Source organism: Tyto alba, unplaced genomic scaffold (assembly GCF_018691265.1).
Source record: "Tyto alba isolate M040663 unplaced genomic scaffold, T.alba_DEE_v4.0 Super-Scaffold_13, whole genome shotgun sequence".
Taxonomy (NCBI): Eukaryota; Metazoa; Chordata; class Aves; order Strigiformes; family Tytonidae; genus Tyto; species Tyto alba.
Genome location: NW_024881275.1, coordinates 23,792,635 through 23,817,224, shown reverse-complemented (window position 1 = coordinate 23,817,224; position 24,590 = coordinate 23,792,635). Strand labels below are relative to the sequence as shown.

At 40.9% G+C, this 24,590-nt stretch overlaps 1 protein-coding gene and 1 long non-coding RNA gene across 3 annotated transcripts; one reads left to right on the top strand and one right to left on the bottom strand.

Annotated features, from left to right (window-relative positions):
• Positions 1–20: 20 nt before the first annotated feature.
• On the bottom strand, positions 21–24,590 carry REEP5 (receptor accessory protein 5). The gene is made up of 5 exons (XM_032984092.2): positions 24,239–24,590; positions 23,896–23,989; positions 11,226–11,364; positions 4,922–5,090; positions 21–2,518 (listed from the first exon to the last, which is right to left on the bottom strand). The coding sequence occupies exons 1-5, from the start codon at positions 24,354–24,356 to the stop codon at positions 2,469–2,471; spliced, it is 570 nt and encodes a 189-aa protein (XP_032839983.2). The 5' UTR covers positions 24,357–24,590; the 3' UTR covers positions 21–2,468.
• LOC116959458 lies at positions 5,097–21,466 on the top strand. 2 transcript variants are annotated; one of them, XR_004405849.2, is made up of 3 exons: positions 5,097–7,209; positions 9,652–9,784; positions 20,234–21,466. It is a non-coding gene; the product is annotated as an uncharacterized LOC116959458 (long non-coding RNA). The 2 variants fall into 2 exon arrangements; XR_004405848.2 differs by having other exon boundaries at positions 20,144–21,466.

Genomic DNA, 24,590 nt, shown 5'->3' with positions numbered 1-24,590 from the left:
ATACTGAGACACCATACCAGTCCTGTAAGAATCTCTTTATTTGTGTCCATTTTTATTTAGCACATTACAACTTCAGCACAGACGAGTAGATGTGGGTACCAACATCTGCATGTAAATGTTGTGAAGAAAACAGAAGAGCACTGATCTGTGGGGCCAGCCCAGCTGAGTTACTTGCAGGAAAGGATAACTTGCTGCAGAAAATCAGCCATTTCTACTTGCATCAATGCAAACAACAAGATTAAGTTCTGTTCACAACAGATTGTAGTTCTACTTCAAGTAGCAATCTGACAAAGGAGCACAGAATTTAGCCACTGGTCAAGAAATAGCAAGTTGTAAAGACGAGAAGTTGATTTAAAGCCTAACTGTTAAGAAATGTTTTATCCCCATTAATAACAGTGGAAGAACTGTTGAATAGTATGAGAAATAAAAAATAAGTTCTGTTTCTACTACAGACATGGTTAGGCTTGGAAAGTCTAAGATTTATCAACAGTTTTTAGAGAAGTAAGTTAGGTAGTACTTTGTGCCTAAATCAGACAGACAATTAAGTATTTTTATTTACCTATTACTTATTTCAAAGGGTGAAACTTAAATTACACTGGCCACATGCCTGCTATATACACGGTTGACAGAATTTAAAACACAGCACTAGGAATTAGAATGGCTTACAGAAAAGCTCAGTGAGTTTAAGACAGAGGAAGACAAGAAATTAAACCACTAAAATGGTGAGTCCCTTCAAACTTTTTATTCCCTTCCATCTACAACTTTGCTGTAAACTTTATCCTCTTCAGCAAATCCACTCACAACAAAAAGCTGTCATGGAACGATTAGCTGTGGTACTTTACATTTTTCTTTTGAATGACAAACTACATGCTGTCCTACAGAAAATGATGCCTAGTAGGTCTCATGCTTTCCTAGCCAAGCTGACAGCCGTAAGGGCCATTTTCCACCTTAAAGCTTAAAATGCTTTCTCTTAAGACACTTCTACATCTCTTCTTATAAAACATATATCTCAGATTTAAAACTGACCTGCTGACTTGCACTGTGTACTTCATTCTTTTGCAGCTCTTGCCTCTGAAAACTTACAGTGAATGTTTATATACTGACTTGTTGCAGAAAGCCAGAAGTCTTTGAAAGTCTATTTTAAGATTAAATCTTTTGAATTTAAGTTTGTGACCTGAAATCACTTTTCATTGTATCAAAAGCTTCTCACCTTCTGCATGTTCTGTGAGTTAAGAACTGTCATAGCATTCCTGTAGGCTTTAAAGAAAAGTCAGCATGGAGATGAGAACAGGTTGATTTCAGTAATTCATGCTGAATTTGTTGAAAATACTGTGATGTGAAAGAGTAAATACAGATTCTGGACAAAAAAAAAAATATATTTTCCATTGATTGCAAAAGAGCCTTTATTCTCTTAACTTTGGTGGCATTCTTACTGATTGGTCAGGAATATAATCAAGTAACAAAAGCAGCATCTCTATTCAGGAAGTGTCAGTGCTCATGCAAAGTTGTTCTTAGTATAGTCAGAAGGAATTCCAGATTTTTATGCAGAAAAAGTTCATGGAGGTTGAAGTCTATCCTATTAATGAGCTAGTTCTTGGGACTGACACCCAAGGCAGTTAGTATTTCAACAGGACTTCAGGAAAAAGTGTTTGCAAGTGGTATTGCTCCTTAGCAAAATGTGGTTTGTGCTTTTGAGTGTGATCTTAAAAGGCACTCTATTAACAATTTTAGATGACAACTTGATTTAGCAAGAAGAGGCAAGAAGTTGTACTTTCATCATCTTGTGCTAATATTGTGCAATTTAATGCATCCATTTCTTTCAAATTACTTCATGCTAATATAAGCATGATCACTTGAATGAAGTTACTCTTTCCTATATTTAGTATCTAGCCATTTAAGAATACACACACTGTACCAAATAATTGTGTTACAGCAAAACATGCAACAATGAATAATCTCTATCATCAGGTGCCTAGAACATGTAACTTCATCATTTACAACTTTACTGGTGGGGAATACATTGTTATGCCATCTGTCACAATAATTCCCTGTATATTCAAGAAGATGCGTTCAGACTAGTATTTTTCTTATGCAATAGCTTCATGTTACCAGATGCACCACAGTCAAAGTGTTGAGAATAATTACATACACAAAGAGACAACTAAAGTGCAGAGCCTGTGGGATATATACTTTTTATTTATGTTACTGCAGAAAGAGATTACTGAAAGATTTCTGCATCAAGATGAATAAAATATTTTCATTAAGCTTCAGACACCACCCACTGCATTGCTTTTAAATAAAATGCTTACTTTCTATACAGACACAGCAAAGTAGTAAGCAAACTTACAACACATTTCTTTAATATATCAAAATGTTTCCAAGGCAATATTATTAAAATTATACCACAGTTCCCAGTAACATCAAGCTTCATAAAGGAGGTGGTAGGGAAACTTTATCCAGATAATAGTTTAAGTACTCTTCTTTTCTTCACTCAGTAAGTTCACTGTTGCTTTCTTGGCTGTAGAAAAATAAATGCAAGTTTAATCTTAGAGGCCTACAGATGAAGTGGCTTATTGGATGTTCTTGAGCTTCATAAAAAAAAAAAAAACAACTTTCTTCTGAGGTCACAAAAGAAACATCACAAAAGAAAATCATAGCTTTTGTATACACATTCACACAGACATAGTGATAAAACTGATTATATAAAGTCTTCAAAAAATGAACCGTAAGCAAGGAGCAGCACAATGAACAGCACAGACTGACTTACAACTATTGTATCAGTAAATTAGAGCTGCTCACGGTGTTTAGGACATACATAGTTGATAGCAAGAAATATACTTCCAAGCTAATGAAATAGGGCTGGAATAACACTAATAGGTGTGTCTACATGCATATGTGCATGCAGGATTTCTTAAAAAAATAAATGTCTGTATGTTGGCATCTTTATATGTAAAAACGGGAAAAAGAGTAAGTCATGGAATGGGGACAGAAAAATCGCATGTGCAACATGTAAGAACATTATTTAAGATGCCTGTCTAACAATAATGATTCAGGAAGGGTCATGCAGCAAAATTGCCAAACATAGTTGGGAAATCAGATCATTTACAGGAAAACTGCTTAAGTTGGTAAGAGGAATTGAGACTGCACATGTTACTTGAGGGAAAGGAGACTTAAGGAGCTCTCAAGTATCTTATAAATAAATTTCCTTTCAAATAAAATTTAAATAAACCTTCATTTTAGCTACCTAATACATTTCTTATCCATAAAACTATCATCAGACATTTTAGAGTATGAGGATCCACTACAGAATGCAAGGAAATAAAAGCAAAAATTAAGCCATCTACAGTCTGTGATAACATTTATTCTAACCAAATAAAAACCTAAGTTATTTAAGTATGGGCTCGGAACCCTTTGATTTTCAGAGGAAGGAAAAGTACAAAGAACTTCTACGTGGGAAAACTTAATTTCCCACGTTGCCATTTATTGGAGTTAAAGGATGTGCTTTACTACGCAGTTGGCAGCCTCTCTATACAACCAGGTATTTGAGACAGTATTTTAGGAGTGTGCTGGGTTTGTATGGCAGGGTTTTTGGCAGCAGGGGAGGGGGCTACAGCAGCGGCCCCTGTGAGAAGCTGCTTCAAAGCTCCCCCAGCTCCAAGTCAGACCCACCTCTGGCCAGGGCCGAGCCAACCAGCAACCGTGGCCACACTTCTGCGATAACATATTTAAGAAGGGGAATGTGGTGGGAGGAGAGGGAGTTGTGAGGAGGAGTTGCAACACCTATGTGGACACCCAGGCCAGTGGAAGGAAGGAGAAAGATGTGGGGGAAGTGTGCTGGAGCAGAGCCTCCATGTATCCCGCGGTGAGACAGCCGGGCCGCCCCCCTGACACCCATGGAGGGCTGCGGTGGAGCAGAGGCCGGCCTGAAGCCTGAGGAGAAGGCCACAGTAGGACAGGCGGCTGTGCTTAAATGAGGCCGGGACTCTGAGGGTAGAAACAGCCCCCGCTGCTGTGGTTTGGCTCTGGGAGGACTGCGTCAAGCGGGGGTGACCCGTGCTGGATCAGCATGGGAACGGCCGCGGCCCGTGGTGGGGGACTCAGTGCAGAAAAGGTTCATGGAGGGCTCTGTGAGAGGGGAGCCCCCACCCACCCCCCATGAGGGAAGGAGTGGCAAACTGATTGTAACCCCCATCCCCTGCTCCCCCGCGCTGCTGGGGGGAGGGAGGTAGAGAGATCTAGAGCCGAGCTGAACCCAGGAAGAGGGGAGGGACGGGGGGAAGGTGGTTTTTTGATATGGTGGTGCTTCTCACTGTCCCGCCTTGTCTGTTGTTCTGCTGTGTGTTGGTTTAGTTAGTGTTTGAATTAAAGTGATGTTCTTTTTCTTCCTCTAATAAGTGTGTCTTTTGCCTGTGACTGCAATGGGTAATCCACCCCTCCCTGTCCTCATCTTGATTCCCAAGCCGTTTATTTCACTTTCTGCCTCCCAGTGCTGGGAGGGAAGGCATGAGTAAACAGCTGTGTGGTGTTCAGTTACTCTCTGGGCTCAAACCATGACAAGGAGATAGAAGAATACATTGAAATAATAACTGTATTTATGAAGGGTATCTTGTGATGTTTGGACCTGCCTCTATAAAGAATGTTTATAGTGATACCTGTAGTGGGAAGACACACAAACTAACTAGCCATTTCTTCCACTCATACAGCTTGTACTCATTCTAGCATAACTGCACTCGTAGAAAGTGAGATCCACTGCAGTCCTCTTTTCCTGGCATCTTCACCCAAATTTAACTTCTCCATGATAATCTATATAATCTTCTTACATTTTTTTTCTCCCCAGATGATGAATATTAACTGTAATATTGTGAGTTGCCCAGGGAAATTCCTCCTACTTGATGTGATTAGTGAATGGTCTTTTCCTCACCTTCTTTAGTGATGGTATCTGCAGTCTCTGCAGCCTTGTCTTTCAGGTCTTTAACAACACTGTCAAGCTGAGCTTCGTGCTTCAGGAAGAAAGGTCGGATAATTCGACGATAGAGAAATTCTGCCCCATTAGAAGGACTTGGAGCCATGCACCACAACAGGAAGCCACACTACAAGGAACAAGAACATCTGCTTAGGTAGAAATGAGTAGGTGACAAGGTGTAGCATGCCTTCCTAACTCTGTCACAGACTTCAGCATATTTAAACCAGTAAGTACATCATCCCCTTCACTTTGTATGGTCACAGTCCAGTAAGTATGCACATCACTATAGCTACATACAGTGAATCTTTATATTGGAGTAATTTCACGGATACTAATAGGATAAAGGAGGAGAGCTGTAGTAGTAAAATTAATCTGGTAACAGGTGTGTCGAGATTGCATGTACTTTTTTTTTTTTTTTTTTTAAAGGTAGAAGTATACAACCTGATTAGACAAAACATTAGTCTCTCTGGCTACTTCTAAACTATGTAGCACAGGCCTAACAGAAGGTATAGGTGGTCCGTAAATCACTTAAATCCATCTAAAATATATCCCTGCCCTCTCTGCCTCCCACTTTGAAAATGTAGCGGGGGAAAGAATGGGATTGTGTGCACCCCAGAGCTAAAGTGACAAGAACAAAAGATACATCTAAGCTACACATAGTGCACAGAAAAGGGTAATGATTTTGGATCGCACAGTTTAGGTATAGCTTTTACAGCATGATCTGCTCTCTGGGAAAAAAACAAAACAAAAAACAAAACGGCCCAAAAACGAACACCACAGTGTGTGGGGTAATATTTCTGCATCTTACAAAGGGGATTGGAAATACAGCTTTTACATGTATTACAAATGTCTGTCTTTACTACTGAAGCACCTTTGTTTGGCTTCAGTTCCACTGTCATACATAATATGAAGACAGTTATGCAAAACAGGATCAAAACATTTAAGGCACAGGAAGTGCCATAACTAAATTTGCTTGAGCTCTGAAAGTATATGTAAAAAGATTTTACAGAATAAAACCGCAACAATATTAAGCACATTTTCTCAGCAATTGTACCGTTCTTTCCAGACACATATAGTACAATATTATTCTGTGTCAAAAGCCTCTTCAGAAAATAAGGGCAGAATAGCTTTTCATAGACTGCATTTTCTTAAAACACAAAACAAAACCAACCCAGCCGTAGCCAAAATGTGCTTTGTTTTGACGTTAGGCATGATTAAACAGTTGAGGATTTCCACACATTTTCTGGAGGAAAAGGCAAAAGGAAGAAAATACAATAGCAACAAAATCTCATCTCTTCCTCCTGAAAAAAACCACCACGCAATTAGCTGAGTTAGGCATAAAAAATCGAACTAATAATTTAAACTACAATAAAATCATAAGCAACTTAGAAGTCTGCATTTAAATACAGTAGCAGTTATTTAAATAGCTTAGATTTCAGTTTCCCAGTTTTCACAGCAGTATCTACAGCAGCCAAAGAATTGTTTCAATGCATGTGCTAGAGCTTCTGAAAGTCATCTAAAAAATATAATCAAGTTTATTTATTTATGAGGTTTCCAGTACACCGCATAGCACAAAAGCATTTCCTAGAATCTACTTCGATCACAGTATCCTTTCAGAATTCCACTACACCTAGTCAGACATTTGTCTCCTCTACTTGCCCTTACACTTTTGATTTCCCACTGTAAAGCTGCAAAGACAAAACCACATCCAAATATTTGTTTTGGTATTACATAAGAAACTCTTAAATAACAATTTGACCATTACAAGGTGATTTAAGTCAAGAGAGGTTATTTTAAAAGAAATGCTCTGAGTTCAGCAAAAAGAAAAAAAAAAAAAAAATCCCTTTTCAATTATGAAAACCACATAGTCTTCTCCAGGCAAACCTTCCAAATATTTTGGAATATCTCCCCTCTATTCTTCCTCAGATAAGGGATACTGAGATTTATTTTTCTGTAGGTTCTGCTCTTTATACCTGTAAAATTTTGGCTTTGTCTTCACTGCAGGGCACACCACGGTAAAACTGATCCCCCTGATGCACATCAGCCAAAGAAAACATTGACTGTTGTTGGAGGAGATTGCTACTCCTTTCTTCTTTAATGCCACTTCTGATTCCCCCTGCCCTAGAGAAAATCGGTTATATGTTTGGAGATGGAGAGGCTGTCTCTTCGAAAAGGATCACTGATTTCTGGGGATAACAACTGCATTCTTCAGAAGATTTTGTCAAACCAATTCACCACCCTTTTAGGTAAGCTTTAGGCTTTCTTCTTTATTTGACCATGGTGTAAGAATAGAATGACTTAAAGGAGTCTTTGATCAGAAGATAAAGAAAGGTTTTTCAAAGTGAAGTGTCCACCAGTGAGAATGCCTACCAGTAACATCTAAATGAATTAAGATAAATAATGCAACATGCAATAAAATTTGGCACCAGTAACTAACAACTGATGCAGTATCATTAAGCATGGTCAGAGAAATTAAATTTAAAAAGTGGTAGAATATCAATTTTCAAAAGCTTCTATTATTTGAAACTTAACAGAAAGAATAAATGGTACTATTTTATGTTGCTAATTTTTATTAAAAGCTGAAAAGTATATCAATTTTATTTCCTGTTAAAGAATACCTAGCTAGTTACTGATAGTTATTTTACTTGTCCCACGATACAAAGATGTTACTTAGTTCTCCTTTGTTTTAGGAAATTCCTCAGCTGTAAGTCAAACTTCCTCTGAAATTAGAAGAAATTGAATTTTCCTTTTTCTTGCCTAAGAACTAAATTAGTCATTTTGACTTTTCAGTTTTGCCCCAGTCCAGTCAGGAAAAAAATCACATATTTTATGGATTCATTCTCAAATATCTATTACTTTTGAAATGTACTGAAACAGATGTTTATATATATGTCTTCTAGAGGACACATACCAAAGGTTTTTCAAAGCTTGAGAATGTCAGACTGGTAACTGAAGTTTATTTTCCCTGTCTCTCGTGAAACTGAACTAACATAGACTACTAAAAATAAAGCAGTTTGTAGAAAGGTCTGGAAAGCTCAGAGTAGTAAAATTATTAACTGGAAAAAAAACAACCAACCAACCAAAAGAAACCAAAACCCAAACCCATATCCTTTGTGACCCTCCAGACCAGCCAGAGGAGGGAACAGAATGTGTGTAAGAGTGAATTCCTTTGGCAGACACCTGAGCTGGGTCTAACCCACTTGGATCTGGTTCCAGCAGCTGTTCTCGCCCTGGCAGCATGAAACCCAGTACAGCTGGGTTTGCCACTACAGCAGAGGAAGTGACTGCAGCTGAGAAACACAGCAAGCCTGCCCCTGTCCAGTTGCAAGCTTCAACAGACAGAGACTGTCAACACCCAAGATACGTCTCATATGACCACAAATATGAACACAGTCCTAACAGATGGCTGCAGTCATTAAAAAAAAAGGTGTTCATTTTAATGGAAGTGAAGGAGCTCTTCAGTCAAAACCAATAATTAACTGCACAGGGTGCACGGGTGAGAGGAGGGGATCTCTGTCTTGAAGCAGAGTCAGACTGCCACCTTTGGCACACAGCTACACTCACAATGACAACTCCTCCTGCTTCATTTGACTGAGTGCCTCATAGCAGCGTCTGCATAATGCAGCCATCCTGGCGTGTCTGCTGGGAATTCTGTTCAGAAATAGTTTTCTAACATTTCAAGACCTAACTGTTAGTAGAATGAGGAGTCTCCTCTCCTTCCCACTAGCAAGGATACTGCTAGGATGATAAATCCTGTTACTTTCACTGGCTACAGTATTTTAATACCTGAATGGCAAATAAATCTTTAAATAATTAGCAGAAATATTGAAAAACTGATCACACACACATGAAATTATGAGTTGCATGCATGTCCTGTGCTTCAGAGAAAAAAAAAGCAGATAAATAAACAGTAGGCATTACACAAAAAACACAAAACCCAAGAAATCTCAAAACAGTTTTCAATTGGAGAACAAAATTATAAGCAAATACAATAAAATATTCAAAGAAGTTCTTCAACATGTTTTCCTCCCATCTATAAAAACTAGTGTGCTGCAAGATTTGAGGTGACAGAGTGCAGGCTCTGGACTTAGGGGAATATGATACATGATCAGTGTTTCAGCCCTGCACGTCAAGGTAAATAGAAATATTGAGCACCAAAAATTCAGTCTGGAGCAGAAGTTACAAGCTGAATCAAATAAATGTGAATATTCAAATTTAGTATATTTGGAAAATGAACATGAGCTTGGAATTTGCATGAATGATGTATCTGGGCTTCTATTTCATAACATCATGAAAGAGACATGGACACATCACAAGCGACACTACAACAGGTTTTAGTCATGGATGGACTGAAAGTTGGAAACTGCCTGTTTCCTCTTCTCCACACAGGGTAACTTCCATTCTTCTACCCAGTCAGCAATGCTGATTCTCAGCCAACACCTTCTGTGTGATTTTGTATTACAAAAGTAAACCTCTCCTACTATGCACTACTGAGAGTAAATACTTGACTTCTATGTGCCTTCTAGCAGCTATTGTAGATAACTGTGCATTTACCATAATTGCTTCCTTGTGTTTGCTTTTACTGAACTGAGAAAAGTACCTTTCTGTTGATGCCACCACTACATGCAAATGTGGCACTTCTGATACAGTATTATCAGAGCCATCTGTGGTTGGTCTCTATTTGCTAGGTCAACCTGAACTTCAGTTGCATGTTTTTTGGAAAGAGAGTGCTGTATTGGCATGAAGGAATCATTGCAACATATTTTACCACTAAGAATTTAGAAAAGAAGCTCTGCAGATACACTGTATGAATTCAGAACTGTGAGTATCCGTCACTGCAGACAATGGGTAAAGTCATAATCCTGCTAAACTGAAGTTGGGGATGTGAAATAACTGCATAAATAGTTAAAAACAGATTCTCCCAGTGCCATAAGTAATCCTTTTGGATCCTGTTCAGATCCGATGAGCTTGCACTTAGATCACTATTTGGCTTGGTCTTAATAAATTTAAACAGTAAAAATTTCGCAAATGTTACCCATGCTGAACTTCAAAATTATCAGATTCTTCTTAAAAACTCTGCAAACCCATTAAGCTTAAAAATGGAAAACATATTTTCATTTTTGATTAAGTGAAAATAATAAAGGGGTGGGGGGAAGAGAATTCATTTTGTGGAACAGGCCAGGATATTTTTAGTTTGAAGCAGTAGCTTAAATATGTGCTTTTCTTAGGGAAGTAGGGAAATAAGCATCCAAATGATTGCACAGCTGGGGCCTGTTAAAGATTCAAAAAGAACAATGCGGAAGTGTAACAAAGCTGTTCAAGTCAATTTTTGTCGTTAAAATATGGCACTTCCTGAAAAAAGCATTTGGCAAAATCAGACCCTACTCTTGAAATTTCAACTGACCCCACCACAACAGCTGGCAAGCAAATACTTTCAAGAACTTTGGTGGAGCTAAACCAGGCTAACAAAGCAAAAGAGAAGTAATACAACAGCCCATTGAAACAGAATATAGGTAACAGTTCTTTAAGCTTAACAAGTGACTCTCCAGCAAGCTAGAATGTCTTCTACCCAACAGCACACATGGTATTTGGTTATTTCCTAGAACAATTTAACATGTTAAAGTTGATTGACGATACACTCACACCTTAGCTGACAAACAAAGCTTCAAACACATTAAGGAAATCGTTGGTAGTGAAACCGCTCTAACAAATGTACATTAGCAACAAGCTCCTCCGATACCTGCATTCCCTTTCAAGAAAGTAGGCCTTAGTTAAAAATTAAGTCTGTGTGATTCAGACTATTCTTATGTTGCAATTTCTTTCTTTGCTCCCAATAGCACAGATGCGAATACGTGCTTTTGCTGCTTTTGTGATTTTAGTCTCCACTTCCACTAATGCACTTAAAGCCGAAATAGAGCCACTCATTACGGTTTACCATGTGCTGTCATTTTGCCCAAATTTACCTGGACACCAAGACAAAGAACTGTCTTTTCACAATACAGCTACACCATCTCTTTTTTCCTAAAACACGGCAGACCTTTCCCTGCCGCCCATCCCAACTTCCCCTCTTGCTTCACAAAGCCATCAGCAGTAAACAGATCACCTCCACACTGCTAAATTACACTTAACCAGCATCTCAAAAGAAGGTGTGACCCAGGAATGATTCTAGGCGAATATGTTGTCATCCATCCATTCCCGAAGACGTTAAATCAGTTATATTAAAGGTCTCATTTTAGCAGAGGGGTCACATGGACTAACATACCTTTAGCATGTAGTAGAAAGGGAACCAGGACAGAAAGATATCAGAGAAGAATTCTGCTATGCTGAAAACGCCATACACAACCCAGTAAGTCAGCCACTGTGTGTCATCATCTTTGTTGGGACTTTCAATGGCCTTGATTCTGCAAGGAAAACACAACAGGTGATCAGATCAGTAGCCTCAATCTCATGTATAATGGCGAAGTTTTAATGATTCAGGTTTGTTGTTACATGTGAATCCTCATAATTTCTCTACAAGCGCTACAGAAGAGAACTAAGTAGTTATCTACCATACAGACAACGGGCCCAAGATCTTTTAACAGCAAAGGTTTTCCCTGCATGTCAAATGTCAAAAAGAAAAGATATTCAATCTATTTCTAGCTCTGTGACTACAAAAAAAAAAAAAAAAAACAAAACCCCAAAATAGGGGCATCCTTACCTTGTTCATCAGGCAGTTCATGGGACAGGGAAGAAAGGGAATAATTTCTGGCCAGTTCCAGTTCTGGATGCATTGTGGTAATCCTGACCAGAAGACTACTATACATTGAAGCATTAGTGACATATGGGACACAGTTAACAGTTAACCTGAGTGAGCCCAGGCTTGTGACGCACTTACAGCCTGGCTTTCAGCCCTGTACTGTGCTGCACAAATTCCCTGGTCACAGGATAAACTCAGCAAGCTCACTGAAACAGAGAATTCCACAGGGTACCAGTGATTACACCACCTTGCCTGCATCCAGCAGTGGACATCCTCCCTCTCTGACAGCAGGAACGATGAATAGAGTTGTCTTGAAAGACAAATCCTACAATAAATTAAATTATCAAAATGGGGTAACCTTGTCTACAGATGAGGTCTGCACAGTGTGCTGTGTGTGATTCGAGGCCCATCAGGTGCTGCGCAATTTGGGGTTCTGCCAGCATCTACAGGGATATAAGATTGTCTGTACTATTCTCTATTTATAGTGTTAGGTCTAATAAATTTCATTTAAAATGCTGCTTTACAGAATCTGAATGCCATTCTTACTGGGATCACAACAGACCAGCACCTCCTGGTGCAAACAGCACCTAGATAAAAATTTTAAATCTAGTTCAGGATTTTAAAGTGAATCTCAGATATCTTTAATCATAACATACATGCGCTACATTCCTCTTTGAAAAGGTATAGCGTAAGATTTGCTCTGCCTACGAACAAGCACTCAGTCTACAGAAGCAGAGGAGATCCAGTACCCCCTGCCCCATGCAGTGAGGCCTGTGTATCTGCATTGCCAATTGCTTTGTTCTGTAGATCCACTGCTACAGGACTTGCAAATTCTCCTGTATACTACGTATTAACAACAGGATGCAACAACCTCTAGTAAAGTCTTGAGCTTCCTGCATAATGGCTAACTTGATTTTTGTTCTCCAACTGCTAGGAGAATGCAGTTCGAAGTTCATACAGCTCTAAAAAAAAAGGGAGTTGAAAGAAAGACACACGTGCTTTCTTCAGTAAAAGCAGTGAATTGCAGACTCTGGACTTGCTAGATTCCAGATTAGGGCTGTAAGAAGTTTTATGAGGAAATGCTAGCAACTGTAAGCCTGATAATGTGAAGCTTAAGAGTATTAAAAAGCATTTGTCCTCTCCACTCACGCCGTAGGATTAAAATCTGTAGACTCAGTTTAATAAACTTAGTTTTAATTGTTTTATAACTTATTCCTTTAATATTTGCTATACTGTTGCTGAAGCACCATCTGTGGGATATATCAAAGGTACAAAGTTTTCTTTTAGTCTGTAAAAAGATTGTTAGGCAGGTTTACAAAATAGAAACCAGATAGATGGTTGGCTGTGAGTACATTTCCTGGTTTGTGAATTGAGAAACCCTTTGGACTCTGTCACTTCCTAGTTCTGCAAATTGACAAAAAAATAAATCATCAAGCATGTGACATGACTTATGTTTTCGCAAAAGCACTGGCAAACCCACTGCACATAGAGAGGACAGGCGTAGCTACCGCATTGAATTACTCTGAAATGCAATATGAGGATCTGATACTTAATTTATGCATTATTTCCATTAGAGCATGTGGCTGGCCAGCCGGGCCCTGCAAAGGGAAGAGCAACAGCCCCCGCCATACTCCATATGCACAATAAGGGGCTGCTAATGGGCTACTGCACCAGCACAACTGGAAGAACAGGTTTTCCACAGGCAGGTAGCTGCAGGTTTGCTTACTGCTGTTCCTAACAACACCGTGTTAGGAAATGCTATTCCAGATAGTCTGCTCAAAGGCAGTGCCAACTTCTGCTGCTCCTGCCCTCCCACTATAAACCACACTTCTTCTATGGCCCCACCTCTCCGGTATTTTAATACTACTGGGTGAGGGGGCCATACAAAAAAAATATCCCCAAACAACACGGGAGGTAAGGGAGAGGGCTACTGATCTATTTTCAAGGTGTGAAACTGTACTTTTAGAGGGAAAGAAACAGTACAAGTGACTAGTAGGGAAGTTAGAGTGGTGGATAAACAGAGGACAGAAAGGAACTAACTGCAGTTTCTCAGTGTTAAGGAAAACTTGATGTAGGGTTCCTTGCGTAAATTTCTCTGGTTCTGATGACTTCTCCATTACAGGCATACAGGGGAAGGCTTGTTTTACCACAAGCATGTTAGCTTGGTATTTGTCCAAGAATATTTGGCAGAGAAACCGTTAACAGTCTTGCTGTTTTCTGGTCATTGTATGAAGCAATCCATGGATTTAAGGAAGCTTTTTTTTTTTTTTTTTTTTTTTTAAGATTATCAAAGTAATCTTAGTAATCGTGAAAATTAGTTTTCATACAAAAACCTCAGAATCTTCAATTTTATGGCAAAGGGCAGATGGCATATCACTATGTTAATGAGGCACACTCTGTTATCTTCTCTCCTGTAAAAATGGATGGCCTTTGAGAGTTGCTAAATGCAGTGCCATGGGTGTGCTCCCTGAAAATTCACCATCTGCTGCTGTAGTTCCTTACGGTGATGTCTTGAAGGGAATACATGAACAAGACACTTTCATGGTCAGACAGTCACAAGCAGCACTACTACAAGTAGTCAAAAACCCATCTGATTTAACCAGCTGATGCGCAGTATTAAACCCACACGTGCTTTCTTGCACACTGTAGGAAACAGCAAATTTCCCCTCCTCCTGTAATACTCTGATCTAGGTAGGCACCGTGGGACAAGCTCAGATGGCAGACACATACCACACCCACTAGGTAACAGCCACGTCAGCTCTGAAGGAAGGGCACAAACTGCATCTATGAGTAAAGACTCCAGTCCCAATCCCATTTAGTGGGAGGGAAGGAAGGAAAAAGCAGGGTATAGCGGGGCCATCTGTGAATGAAAGTTTTAACTGAAGGTGAGGAAAGTCAAGTATTTTACAGATATTCTGCTTCTGAATGGAAAATATGTCCCTCAGCTGAGGCTGCCAGTGGAAATCCAGTCTAACGTGTCCCTCTTAACTAACAGGGCAAAAGTTGTCTCCATCCTTTGCTACTTTCACACTCTTTCAATAGTAATTAAAATATTCCTTATCCAAGAACAAGTAAGTACAGTAAGTTATGCAGAGCATCTGAATGGACAGGTTTTTTACCTATTTATAACTATACCCTTTTCAACATGCCTAATTAGACTTACTCTTTTAAGTTATTCTATAAATTATTAGGTATTATTCCGGTATAATGATCTGCACAATTAACCTTAGGAGATACATCATACTTGTTACTTCAAGCCAAGAACATTTTATTCTTCACCATGTTCAGTCATGAATCAATCAGTCTGATATTCAAAATGCAATCTCCATCAATAAGTGAAAAAGATACAGATCAAGAGGCACTGGCAGTACAAACAACTTTAGGATAGCCTTCTTGTAACGGTTATTTATGTTGCAAAAGCAGATAAGTCAGTCTCATTAGCATGCAACATTAAGATTTCCTAACAAAGGAAGGAGCATCCAAAGTCTATAGTTTCAATTTTAAAAACAAAAGAGACACTGTCAAGTTTTTCCTAAGTTTTTTCTAATACTGATTTGACTAAAGTCCACGTTAGTTACGTGCAGTAATTACACATCACAAAGGATTTTATATGGTGCTTACACACTAACCGTAGAGGACTTTAAATAACGCCTCAAATAACCATTTGGAGTAGTTCTGCACATTGGAGGCAAGAGCAGTCACCAGGAACAGCTTCCAGCAGACTGGATGGTAAACATCACTGCTCAGTAATTTTCAACACAGATGCCTGTCCAGCAGTGCAGACAGCCTGCTGTGGGCCAGCATTGCAACATATGCAGACAGAAGGGGATCCAAGTAAAAACTTAATTTTTAGCCAGACCTATTCCCCAATAACCCTGCTAGCTGGTGATGACAATGGGGAAGAGCAGAGGCTGCCATGGTCTCCAGTAGCCCAGGGCTCGTATCAGCTATGTACCTATAGTATCAGATGAGTACCAGCTCAATTTTGAGTGTGTGCATCCTAGAATCAATCAAACTGAACTCTAGATCAAGTGTGGTTACTTTATCCTGTTACCTGATAGTAACAGACACTGGCCTAATTTTAGTAAGTTGCCAAGCTGAGTTCTTTCACTTCAAGCATCTGACTCATTTCAATGAAAAATCAGCTCTTTTCCAATAAGAGACTGTTATACACTCCTGAATTAGCTCTAGCGTAACAAATCATTGTTAAAGTTAATTCACATATACAGTCCTCACAGAATAAGCATAATATAAGTACATCAGCTATGAGTTTGGGGTGTTGGGGTTTTTTAGTGTTTTGGTTTTTTTTTTTCCCGAGTCTGTATGTGGAAGCCACAAATAAAGAAATGCCAAATTCTACTGTTCTCATCTCATGTAAAGTGATCGTTCAAATCCCTGCGATTTACAAAATGTACCTGATGACTCTTGTATAAATACTTACAAGTTTAAAACAAAAGATCAGTCTCTGCTAAGCACTGTGTTCATGTTGTATTTAGGGAAGACTGGACCATTTCGTGCATCCTTTCTTCATTTTTCTAATCAGTGTTATACTAAAGGAGTAGGCAGGCATATTTGTGACCCTCTTAGCCAAGCATAACTCCTTTTTCCCCCATTTTAACTGAAAAAGAAACCCTAAAATTACCTGTATTTCTACAGCTTCTACTTATTGGTCTGTCCCAACTCGTTACAGCAGGTTGTGGCAATTCAAAAATAATTTACTCCTACCTATCTATCCCGGCACCCCGGTGGGATCAACACTCCATTGCACCACAGACTTCCTCAGTTTGGTGCCTCCCTGTCATGCTCATTTCAGACTCATCTTGGCAGGCTGCCTCCATGACATCATCTCAGTGAAACACGTACCTGCATATTTCTATTTGCTTTATCATCTTCTCCTCTACATTTTCACCGATCAGTTAAAAGCCTTCTGTCTTACATCTTCCTTCCTCCTTACCGACTCCAGTAGCAGAGTCGTGCATTTGCAGATACTGAAAGCATCTTCCTGCCGAGGACAATTACACAACTGCTGCAGTGTAAGTCTACCATGTCCCCTCTCCAAATTTTGTGTACCCAGAAGATGGCAACAGACAAATTCATGAAGGATAGAAAGGGGGGCTCACTTAGAAGACAACAACAAACAACATGACAGTAGTATAAAGCATTGTTTCTTCAAAGGAAATTAAGAAATTAAGACCGAGGCAACAAAAGGAGCACACGCCATTTTGCCCATCAGTGAAGTGAGTCCTACAGACTACATGTTAACTCAGCACTACACTAGATTCCTCAAAAAAAAAAAAAAAAAAAAGCAGCTGCTCATTCTTGGCCCGCTGTCTTTCAGAACAAGTATCTGTAGGGCTGCATGATGAGTCAGTTCCCCATTTCAGCCTCAGGTTAAAACCAGCTTCCCCCAAACACACACACACGCAGGCTTTTTTTGCTGGAATTAACATGTGTCAGTGCCTCAGTCCAGCCTGCCAAGCCATTTGGTTACCGTGTGTTCTGCCACACAGGCCAGGCAATGCACGTGCTGTGGAGCAGTGGCTTCAGCTCTTCACTCCTGGAGAAGAAGACATCCACGCACTCTCTCTGGAAGGGGGACTTCCTCCACTTCCACCCTTCACACGGGCAAGGAAGTCACTGTGGCCTTCAGTGGGGCTCACTAGTGTATGCAGTCTCAGGTTAAGCTTCACCAGCTTAACCATTTGCTGTACTTGTCAACACTAGCAGATAAACCAGTACTCCTACATCGCCTGCTAGTCTAAAAGCCCTGTTTTGGCGATGTCTAATCCCAGTTTATATTACAGAATTGTTTCAGGTTGTCCTTCCTGAAGATACTGACAAGAAAAAGAAGTGGCTTTCAGTGATGAAGCTTCCAAAAAAGCCACATTTTACCTGCGTAGTGCAGATATGCTGCATCCCACCAGATGAAGCCACTTGCTGCAGATCCACAACACAACACTTCTCATGACAGACAATTTTGTTATAGGGGAAAAAAACATTTCGCAGGCTTTGGTTGCCTCTCCACAGCTGTTACTGTTTAGGCTGCAGGCACAGAGATCAAACAGTACTGTCATGACCAAATGGAGAAGAACTGGGCCCCTGCTACATGCTTACAACAATACAGAAAGAATAAAAGTTACATTTCCAATCTATGCCACATTGTGGAGACTATATTTCAAGTGTAATTTTGTTACAGCTCTACTACTATCTTTCACTTGTTTACTGTAATACTGGCAAAAGAATTATCATAAGGACTTAATTTATACAAATGTACAGTAAAGCATGAACCATGGTGAAACGTTTTCAGACTTGTCTCAGTAAAATGCTGCTGTTTCAAGGCAACTAAAACCAAAAATCCTAGTTTTAATTACCAAGTGTAATTAAAAAGCTGATACATTAGGGAGTGGGAAAGGCATTTAAGTTTTAGGCTGAGGACTAAGTTCTAGGTTGAGGCTCGTTTAGAGAGACCTGAAGAATTTCCTTTATGAGTACAGCGGTAGTTGCTAAGCTGTGCAGCAACAAAATTCTGTCATTTTTCTTTTTTAAAAAAATTAAGTTTTAGCTAGTGCTCACAGACCTTCACATGAAAGTCTGCATTTCTTCTCCTAACAGCCAAAGACAGCCTCATTAACCTCATCTAAAAACTGTGTATCTTGGTCACGGCATGTATAGTGACAAGTAGGCTCCCTTCCTTTCGGGATAGAGCAAGATGTTGCCAGCTCTCCTGGGTCAGATAGTCTCAAAGCTGAGAAGAAAGACTTTTAAAATGCAACTAGAGGACATCACCACAACAAAACAAACATGAAAACAGGAAGATCACCTAGCAATCCGCTTTTAAAAAAAAAAAAAAATCTCACTTTTTGATTCCAGTTCACTTTTTCAGCATTTAGGATTGGCAATGCTACACATTAAATGTTAGAAGCCTTATGACTCACCAGGAGGGAGAATAGTTAAAAAATATATTCCAGCAAACCCCACTGATAAAACTCTAACTATTCCTTTAACATCTGTAGGCCTACATCAACCAAGTTGCTAGTGGTCAATACAGTAAGAGAGAGGAGTGCATGCAAGGTGCAGTACTGCAGTGCACCTTGGCCAAGAAGGTCTGGTAAAATGCCTTTATGCCTCAAACGTATCCGCAGTCCCTAAAAATAGCATCTACATCAATTACAAACTGGAAATCTTTCAATTAGTTTAATTCAGATTGTGGAGCCATCTGTACAACAAAGACCTCTTCTCATTTTAACCGGAATTTAAGATATGGAAGATAAATTCAAATTTTCCTACAGTTGTCATAATATTAGACTCTCTTGCATCTAACAACTTGCTATCTCTAGAAAGAAAAGCATATAATTTGTCCAACCAATAGATAAGATGGCTATTATTTTAAGCATGGCACTCAAACATAAAAGACAAAACCCAAGTATGTTGTGAGGAACTGATTTGGCAGAACATATACAAAAAAGTCAAAATACACTTTTTAGCATCTGAAGCCTCATGAAAAGAGTATCAGCTGGGAGAGGAAAGAGCGTAAGTGCTGATTTGAAAACTTTCTCCTTATATTTACACCAAGCGTTGTCAATTTGGTAAGATACAACACATCTCAAATCACTTGCAGAAAGCAGCAGCAGAGCTTTACTTGTGAACATCAGCATTTTCCATGAAGGAAAAAAAGTAAGCGTTCTCCTCAAAACTTGTTAAGACAAAGGAAATTTGCTGTCCTAGCTCTCAAATAACACTAGACCAATTTTATGTTTTCTGAACAACTGTGTTATGGAAGAGGCAAAGGAACTAGAAGACACACTCAAGACACCATGACAGTATTAAAAATTAAGACTTGCATTGTACATTTATGCTTTTCTACAATCAGATTGTTTCTTGTTTGTAAAATGCCACGAGCAGCACTTGCATAGTAAAAGCAGCTAAGCTGAAGTAACAGCATAAAATTAAACAAAACAGACAGATATATGATTGAACTGTACAGCTTTTCTCCCTTGAAGACACCAGTAGTAAGTTCAGACATTTTACTGCCCAAAGCTATTTTCATCTTTGTAATTTTTAAACCAAACATGACTGCATTTCTGAAATTTCCAATCCTTTGCACGCATTTCTTAGTCATCAAAGGCCCATTTCCTGCTTGCACTCTAATTTTTTTAAGGCAGTTAACCTCCACTGGCTATGGGTGGAGTTACATTTAAACAGTCTAGCTCTGGAAAGTTTAGAGAAGCAGAAAAAATATTGGCAATGTTATTTATATACTGCCAACATTCACTTCTTCCGTTAACTAGTATGAATACTGCCTTGTGTAGTTAAAGCTTGCTAGCAGTATAAAAAGTTGCTTCTATCATCTGTGGTAAACTTTTCAGTGCCGGTCTACTGCAAACACAAAAGCCTGCAAACAAATATCTGATTTCAACTTTTAATTATTCTGTTTCATCACACAGCACTTAACAGAATTGTAAGGAATAAGACTATGGGAATTTTAGGGAATAAGACAAACTTTACTCCATATTGTCTGATTTTCTGTGAAACAGCCAGATAACGTTTAGTTGGAAAACTGCTGCTTAATTTTGGCAACGCCAAGAGCCTCGGGTGGGTCGTTGCTGGAGACATGGCATAGAAGATTTGGATTTTGGGGAAGATTTTGTATTGCTACAGAAGAAACTCCTCTGCGTACAAAACCACTGAGGACTTACAGAAAGCGAAAGCTGAACGTGAACAGGGGAGGAGGGAGAAGGGAACCAGCTGTGCCTGGCTGAAACTGCAGCAGGCGTTGACCAGTTGACCAGGGAGCTGCCCCCCAGCTGCAGCCCGGCCAGCTCCGCGGGGACGTGAGCGCAGGCAGCCACGCTGCTTCCCACCGACGGCCAGGCGCACCCCATCTGCCAGGCATCACCCCGCAGCCACAGCCCCCAGCACTTCTCCACCGAAATCCACACCTGCTGCACGGCACGCGCTGGTAACCGATACGGAGAATGATGTAAACGAAAGAAAATAAACTACAGAATTATACAGGGACTGGCAGGCAGATACCTGCAGATCCGTAAAACTGTCCTGGTTTCATGGGTGAACAGATTGAAATCTGAGCTGAGCATTCTTCTCTGGGTTTGTTTGTTTCCCCAATATATTTTCTTTCAGGCAAGCACAGAGATGAACAGTAACTACTGTGACAAAGGTAACCCAGAACAAAATCCCTAGGAACTTGCCTAATGGGTCATGCACCCCGTAGCCTATTTGCTGTTTTAAACAACTGTAAGGACAGGAGGCGGTCTCCCTTGCAGAACACAGACGTCAGACATCTATCCCACTCCTTCATGAATGTTTTTTCTGCCGAACAGAAACCTGACCCAGTACTTGGTTGTTTTTCACTTTAAACAATTCAGTCACTGACAATGGTAGAAGTGATACACTTATGTACTTCACGAGGGAAGAAAGTAAGTTAACTGGGGAAGAGTAACCTGCTTTTTCTCTTTCAGCACCTGAGACGTTTCACGTTCGGATCCATTGTTAAAGCACCTGTGTAAACATCAAAAATAACACCCTGTACAATACATTCTGTTTATGTTTCTTGACCTCTTCCAGAAGCCATAGCCTTTACAGCAAAAGCCATTTGAGGGAGTTTGCAGCTGATGAAGATAGCTGGAAACTGTTTTCTGCCCAATGCCAGGAAGCAAATCTCACTACTGTTAGTTCGCATAGCAGACTCTTCAGCTGTCTTCTCATGGGGAACAGACCAAACAGAAGAGAGGAATAAATAAATCACCCCAGCTAGTGTTCTTCATGCTTTGCATCATTATGCTTTATGAGAATGGGGGACAGCACTTGGCAGCAACCTGACTACAGTACAGGATCCAGAGCACCAAAAATGAAAGCAGGAATCACTCCAGTGATTCAGCTTTATCTCCTTGGAGCTTAGCCCTGCATTAGGATAGAGATCATACTGTAGATACAGAGAGCAGCATGGTATCACCAAGACAAAAAAGAACCCCGTATGGTGAAAGAAGGGTCATCACCAAAGAGGATTCTTACTCTTTCTCACGGTCAGTCAGCCCATGTCCCAGTGTGTAGCTGTCAAGACTGATCCCATAACACTGTACAGGCTGGCAAGGGCAATACCATCTGAGTTCACATCCCTCACTCCCAGAAAAGAGGAAACTGATCAGGACCATGAAAACGTGCACTAGTGCACTGTCCTCCCATGGCTTCTCTGCACCCACGCTGCTGGCTCTGCAGGCAGAGCAACACGTGTGGGAAAACTCCACATACCAGCTCTGTCCCTGGGAAGGGGAGGGGATTGAGCCCACTTGTGCTGTCAGCAGGCTGCTTCCTGAGCTGGAACCTGTCTGCAGGCTGCCACTGAGACACTGGCATGCAACACATCACATGCGTTTTAAATTGGATTTTCACCCAAGATTATAATTTTCTCCTAAAAACATTTCAGCATTAAAAAAATAGCGAAAGGGAAATCATTACCTGAGAATGAATTGGAAAAAAAACAGAATTAGCATTGTATCCATATACATGTTATTCATCATGTTTTTTTAAGTAAAATCTGTAGCCAAGGACAATGGCATATGCACCTATTACTAGAAAAAAATAACAAAAAACACCCCACGGTACTAACATCTGGGAGGTAATTTTTCACATTACGATACATTTAAAACTACCTTCCAACACAAAAAAGGGGTAGACGCCATATAAAAAGATTTTTAAAAACTAATTTTCCAGATTTGGAGGGAAAAAAAATGCACTATTCATATTTGATTTGCAGCTGTCTTGCCTCCACAGTTCTAAGAGCTTTTATTATAAATTTATTAACCATAGTTGTATAGCAGCAGATTTAAAATACAATCCCAAACCAGTTTTAAAACAAATTTTAAAATTTAAATTGTATTTTAGAAAGTAATTATGTAAATTTAAGAGTGACCTAAGTCAGACACAAAATATTACATAAACATAATTTCTACACAACTATTTTAAGGTTTCAACCTTTGGTTGACTTTATTTGCGCTTTGGGATTTTCATGAAAACATATCTTTTAGCTAATCTTTTCATTAAAAATTGCCTTACAGAAAATAAAACCTAAGTTTCTCCAGAGCTCTTGGCCTGTATCTCCCAAATTAGTCCTCAATGGAAACAGCATTTAGAAAAGCATTGCTTAGTGTTAAGCATCAAAACCATAAGACATTTCAAGACAGTCTGAAAGTAAGTCAATCTCCCATGTGTCTAATAAAAACAGAAGGGAAGGAACCTATTTTGTATTGTTGAGGAGCTAATTACAGAAAACATAGTTTTTAAAGTTACTGACTGCATTTAAATAGTTATGTAAAAGACAAGCACGGTGTTTCAATGATACAGCAGTATAGCTGGGAAGGACTGATATTTTCTGAACATATCAGGCTACACAGGTGGTTTTAGTACAATTTGAAATCTTTTTGAACATACTCCACCAGCATCTTACCTAAAAGGAAATCCATTTTGGTCTAATAACAATCTAATGGCCACGAAAGACACCAGATATTCCTAAATAAAAAACATCTAAGGAAGTTTTCATTTGGAAAATGAAGCATTTTTAAGTCTCTTACACCCAAGAGGAGACACAGTGTCTTCCTTTCTACCTCGTCATCAGCTAGGTGGTTTTGGAGTAAACAGCACTTATTAATGCGTCTCTGTCTCTAGCCCGTTACACCACCTAATGCTTCATACCAGACATACACCAACACTGCCATCAGTGCCTTCCTGCATTACCTGGAGTCTCCTCGACTGAAAATAAGTGTCGGTTTTAGGAAATACCGTTATAACTGTGATTCTCCCTCCTGCTACTAACAGCAGGTAAGTCACAGTGACCCAGCCTCTCCCTGAAGATGACAAAGCTGGGAACTAAACGCCGAAACGCAACGCCCTACAGGAACCGGTTTTCAAGTGTGGAAACTACCCAGCATCTCCCATCTGCAATTTGTTACGTAGCACCTGCCAAATGGAAGAAACCTCACTCTTTACTTAGCACCTTGCGCCTATACGTGCTGAGGGAACGGTGTGGGCGGGAAAAACAGTATTTCGGAGCGCGGTCCGGGACTGCTACGGTGACAGGCTGTGCCCCAGCGCTGGGCTGTGATTCCGCAGCCGTGCTCTCTCCCCCCACGGGTAACACACGCAGCCGCCGTGGGTTAAGAGGGGCAAAAGTGCTGACACTCACGACACGTAGGCGGGGTAGCCGAAGCCGATGGTGTTGCAGAGCAGCGACGCGCCGTAGCCCACCACCAGGTACACGGCCACCACCCCGACGACGGCTGCGCGGGGAGAGAGCAGAGAGCAGTTAGCGCCGGCGGCCTCGCACCCCGCGGCGAAGGGGGGGGCGTGTCCCCGCCCGCCCCCCCGCCCCGCGCTCCCCGGGGCGGCCCGCCACCGCCGGGGGAGGACGAGGAGGAGCGGGAAGGGCGCGGCCGCCGCTGCAAGCCGTTCCGCCTCCGCTCTCCAGCCCCCGTGCGAGGCGCCCGCCGGCCCCGAGGGGACCCGGCGTGGCAGCAGCTGGAGCTCACCGGTGGCGATGTAGGTGCGGTTGACGCCGGTCTTGCTCTCGATTCGCTCGAGCACGGCGGTCATGCAGTTCTTCTCGTGCAGAAACCGGTCAAATCTCTGCCTCATTGCCGCGGTCATGGCGAGGCCGCCGCAGGCGCCCGATCCTCAGCCTCCCCAACGCCGGGCGCGCGGCGGCCGAGCGGCTAGCTCCGCCTCTGGTGCCGCCCGCTCACCCACCCACAGCCGCGGCGGGAGGTGGCACCGCGCCCGGCCCTGATGCTGCTGCTGCTGCCGCCGCCGCCGCCGCCGCCGCCGCCGCCGCGCCCGGCCGCCGGGAAGCGGCGAAGCGGGGGTGAGGGAGCGGCGGCAAGC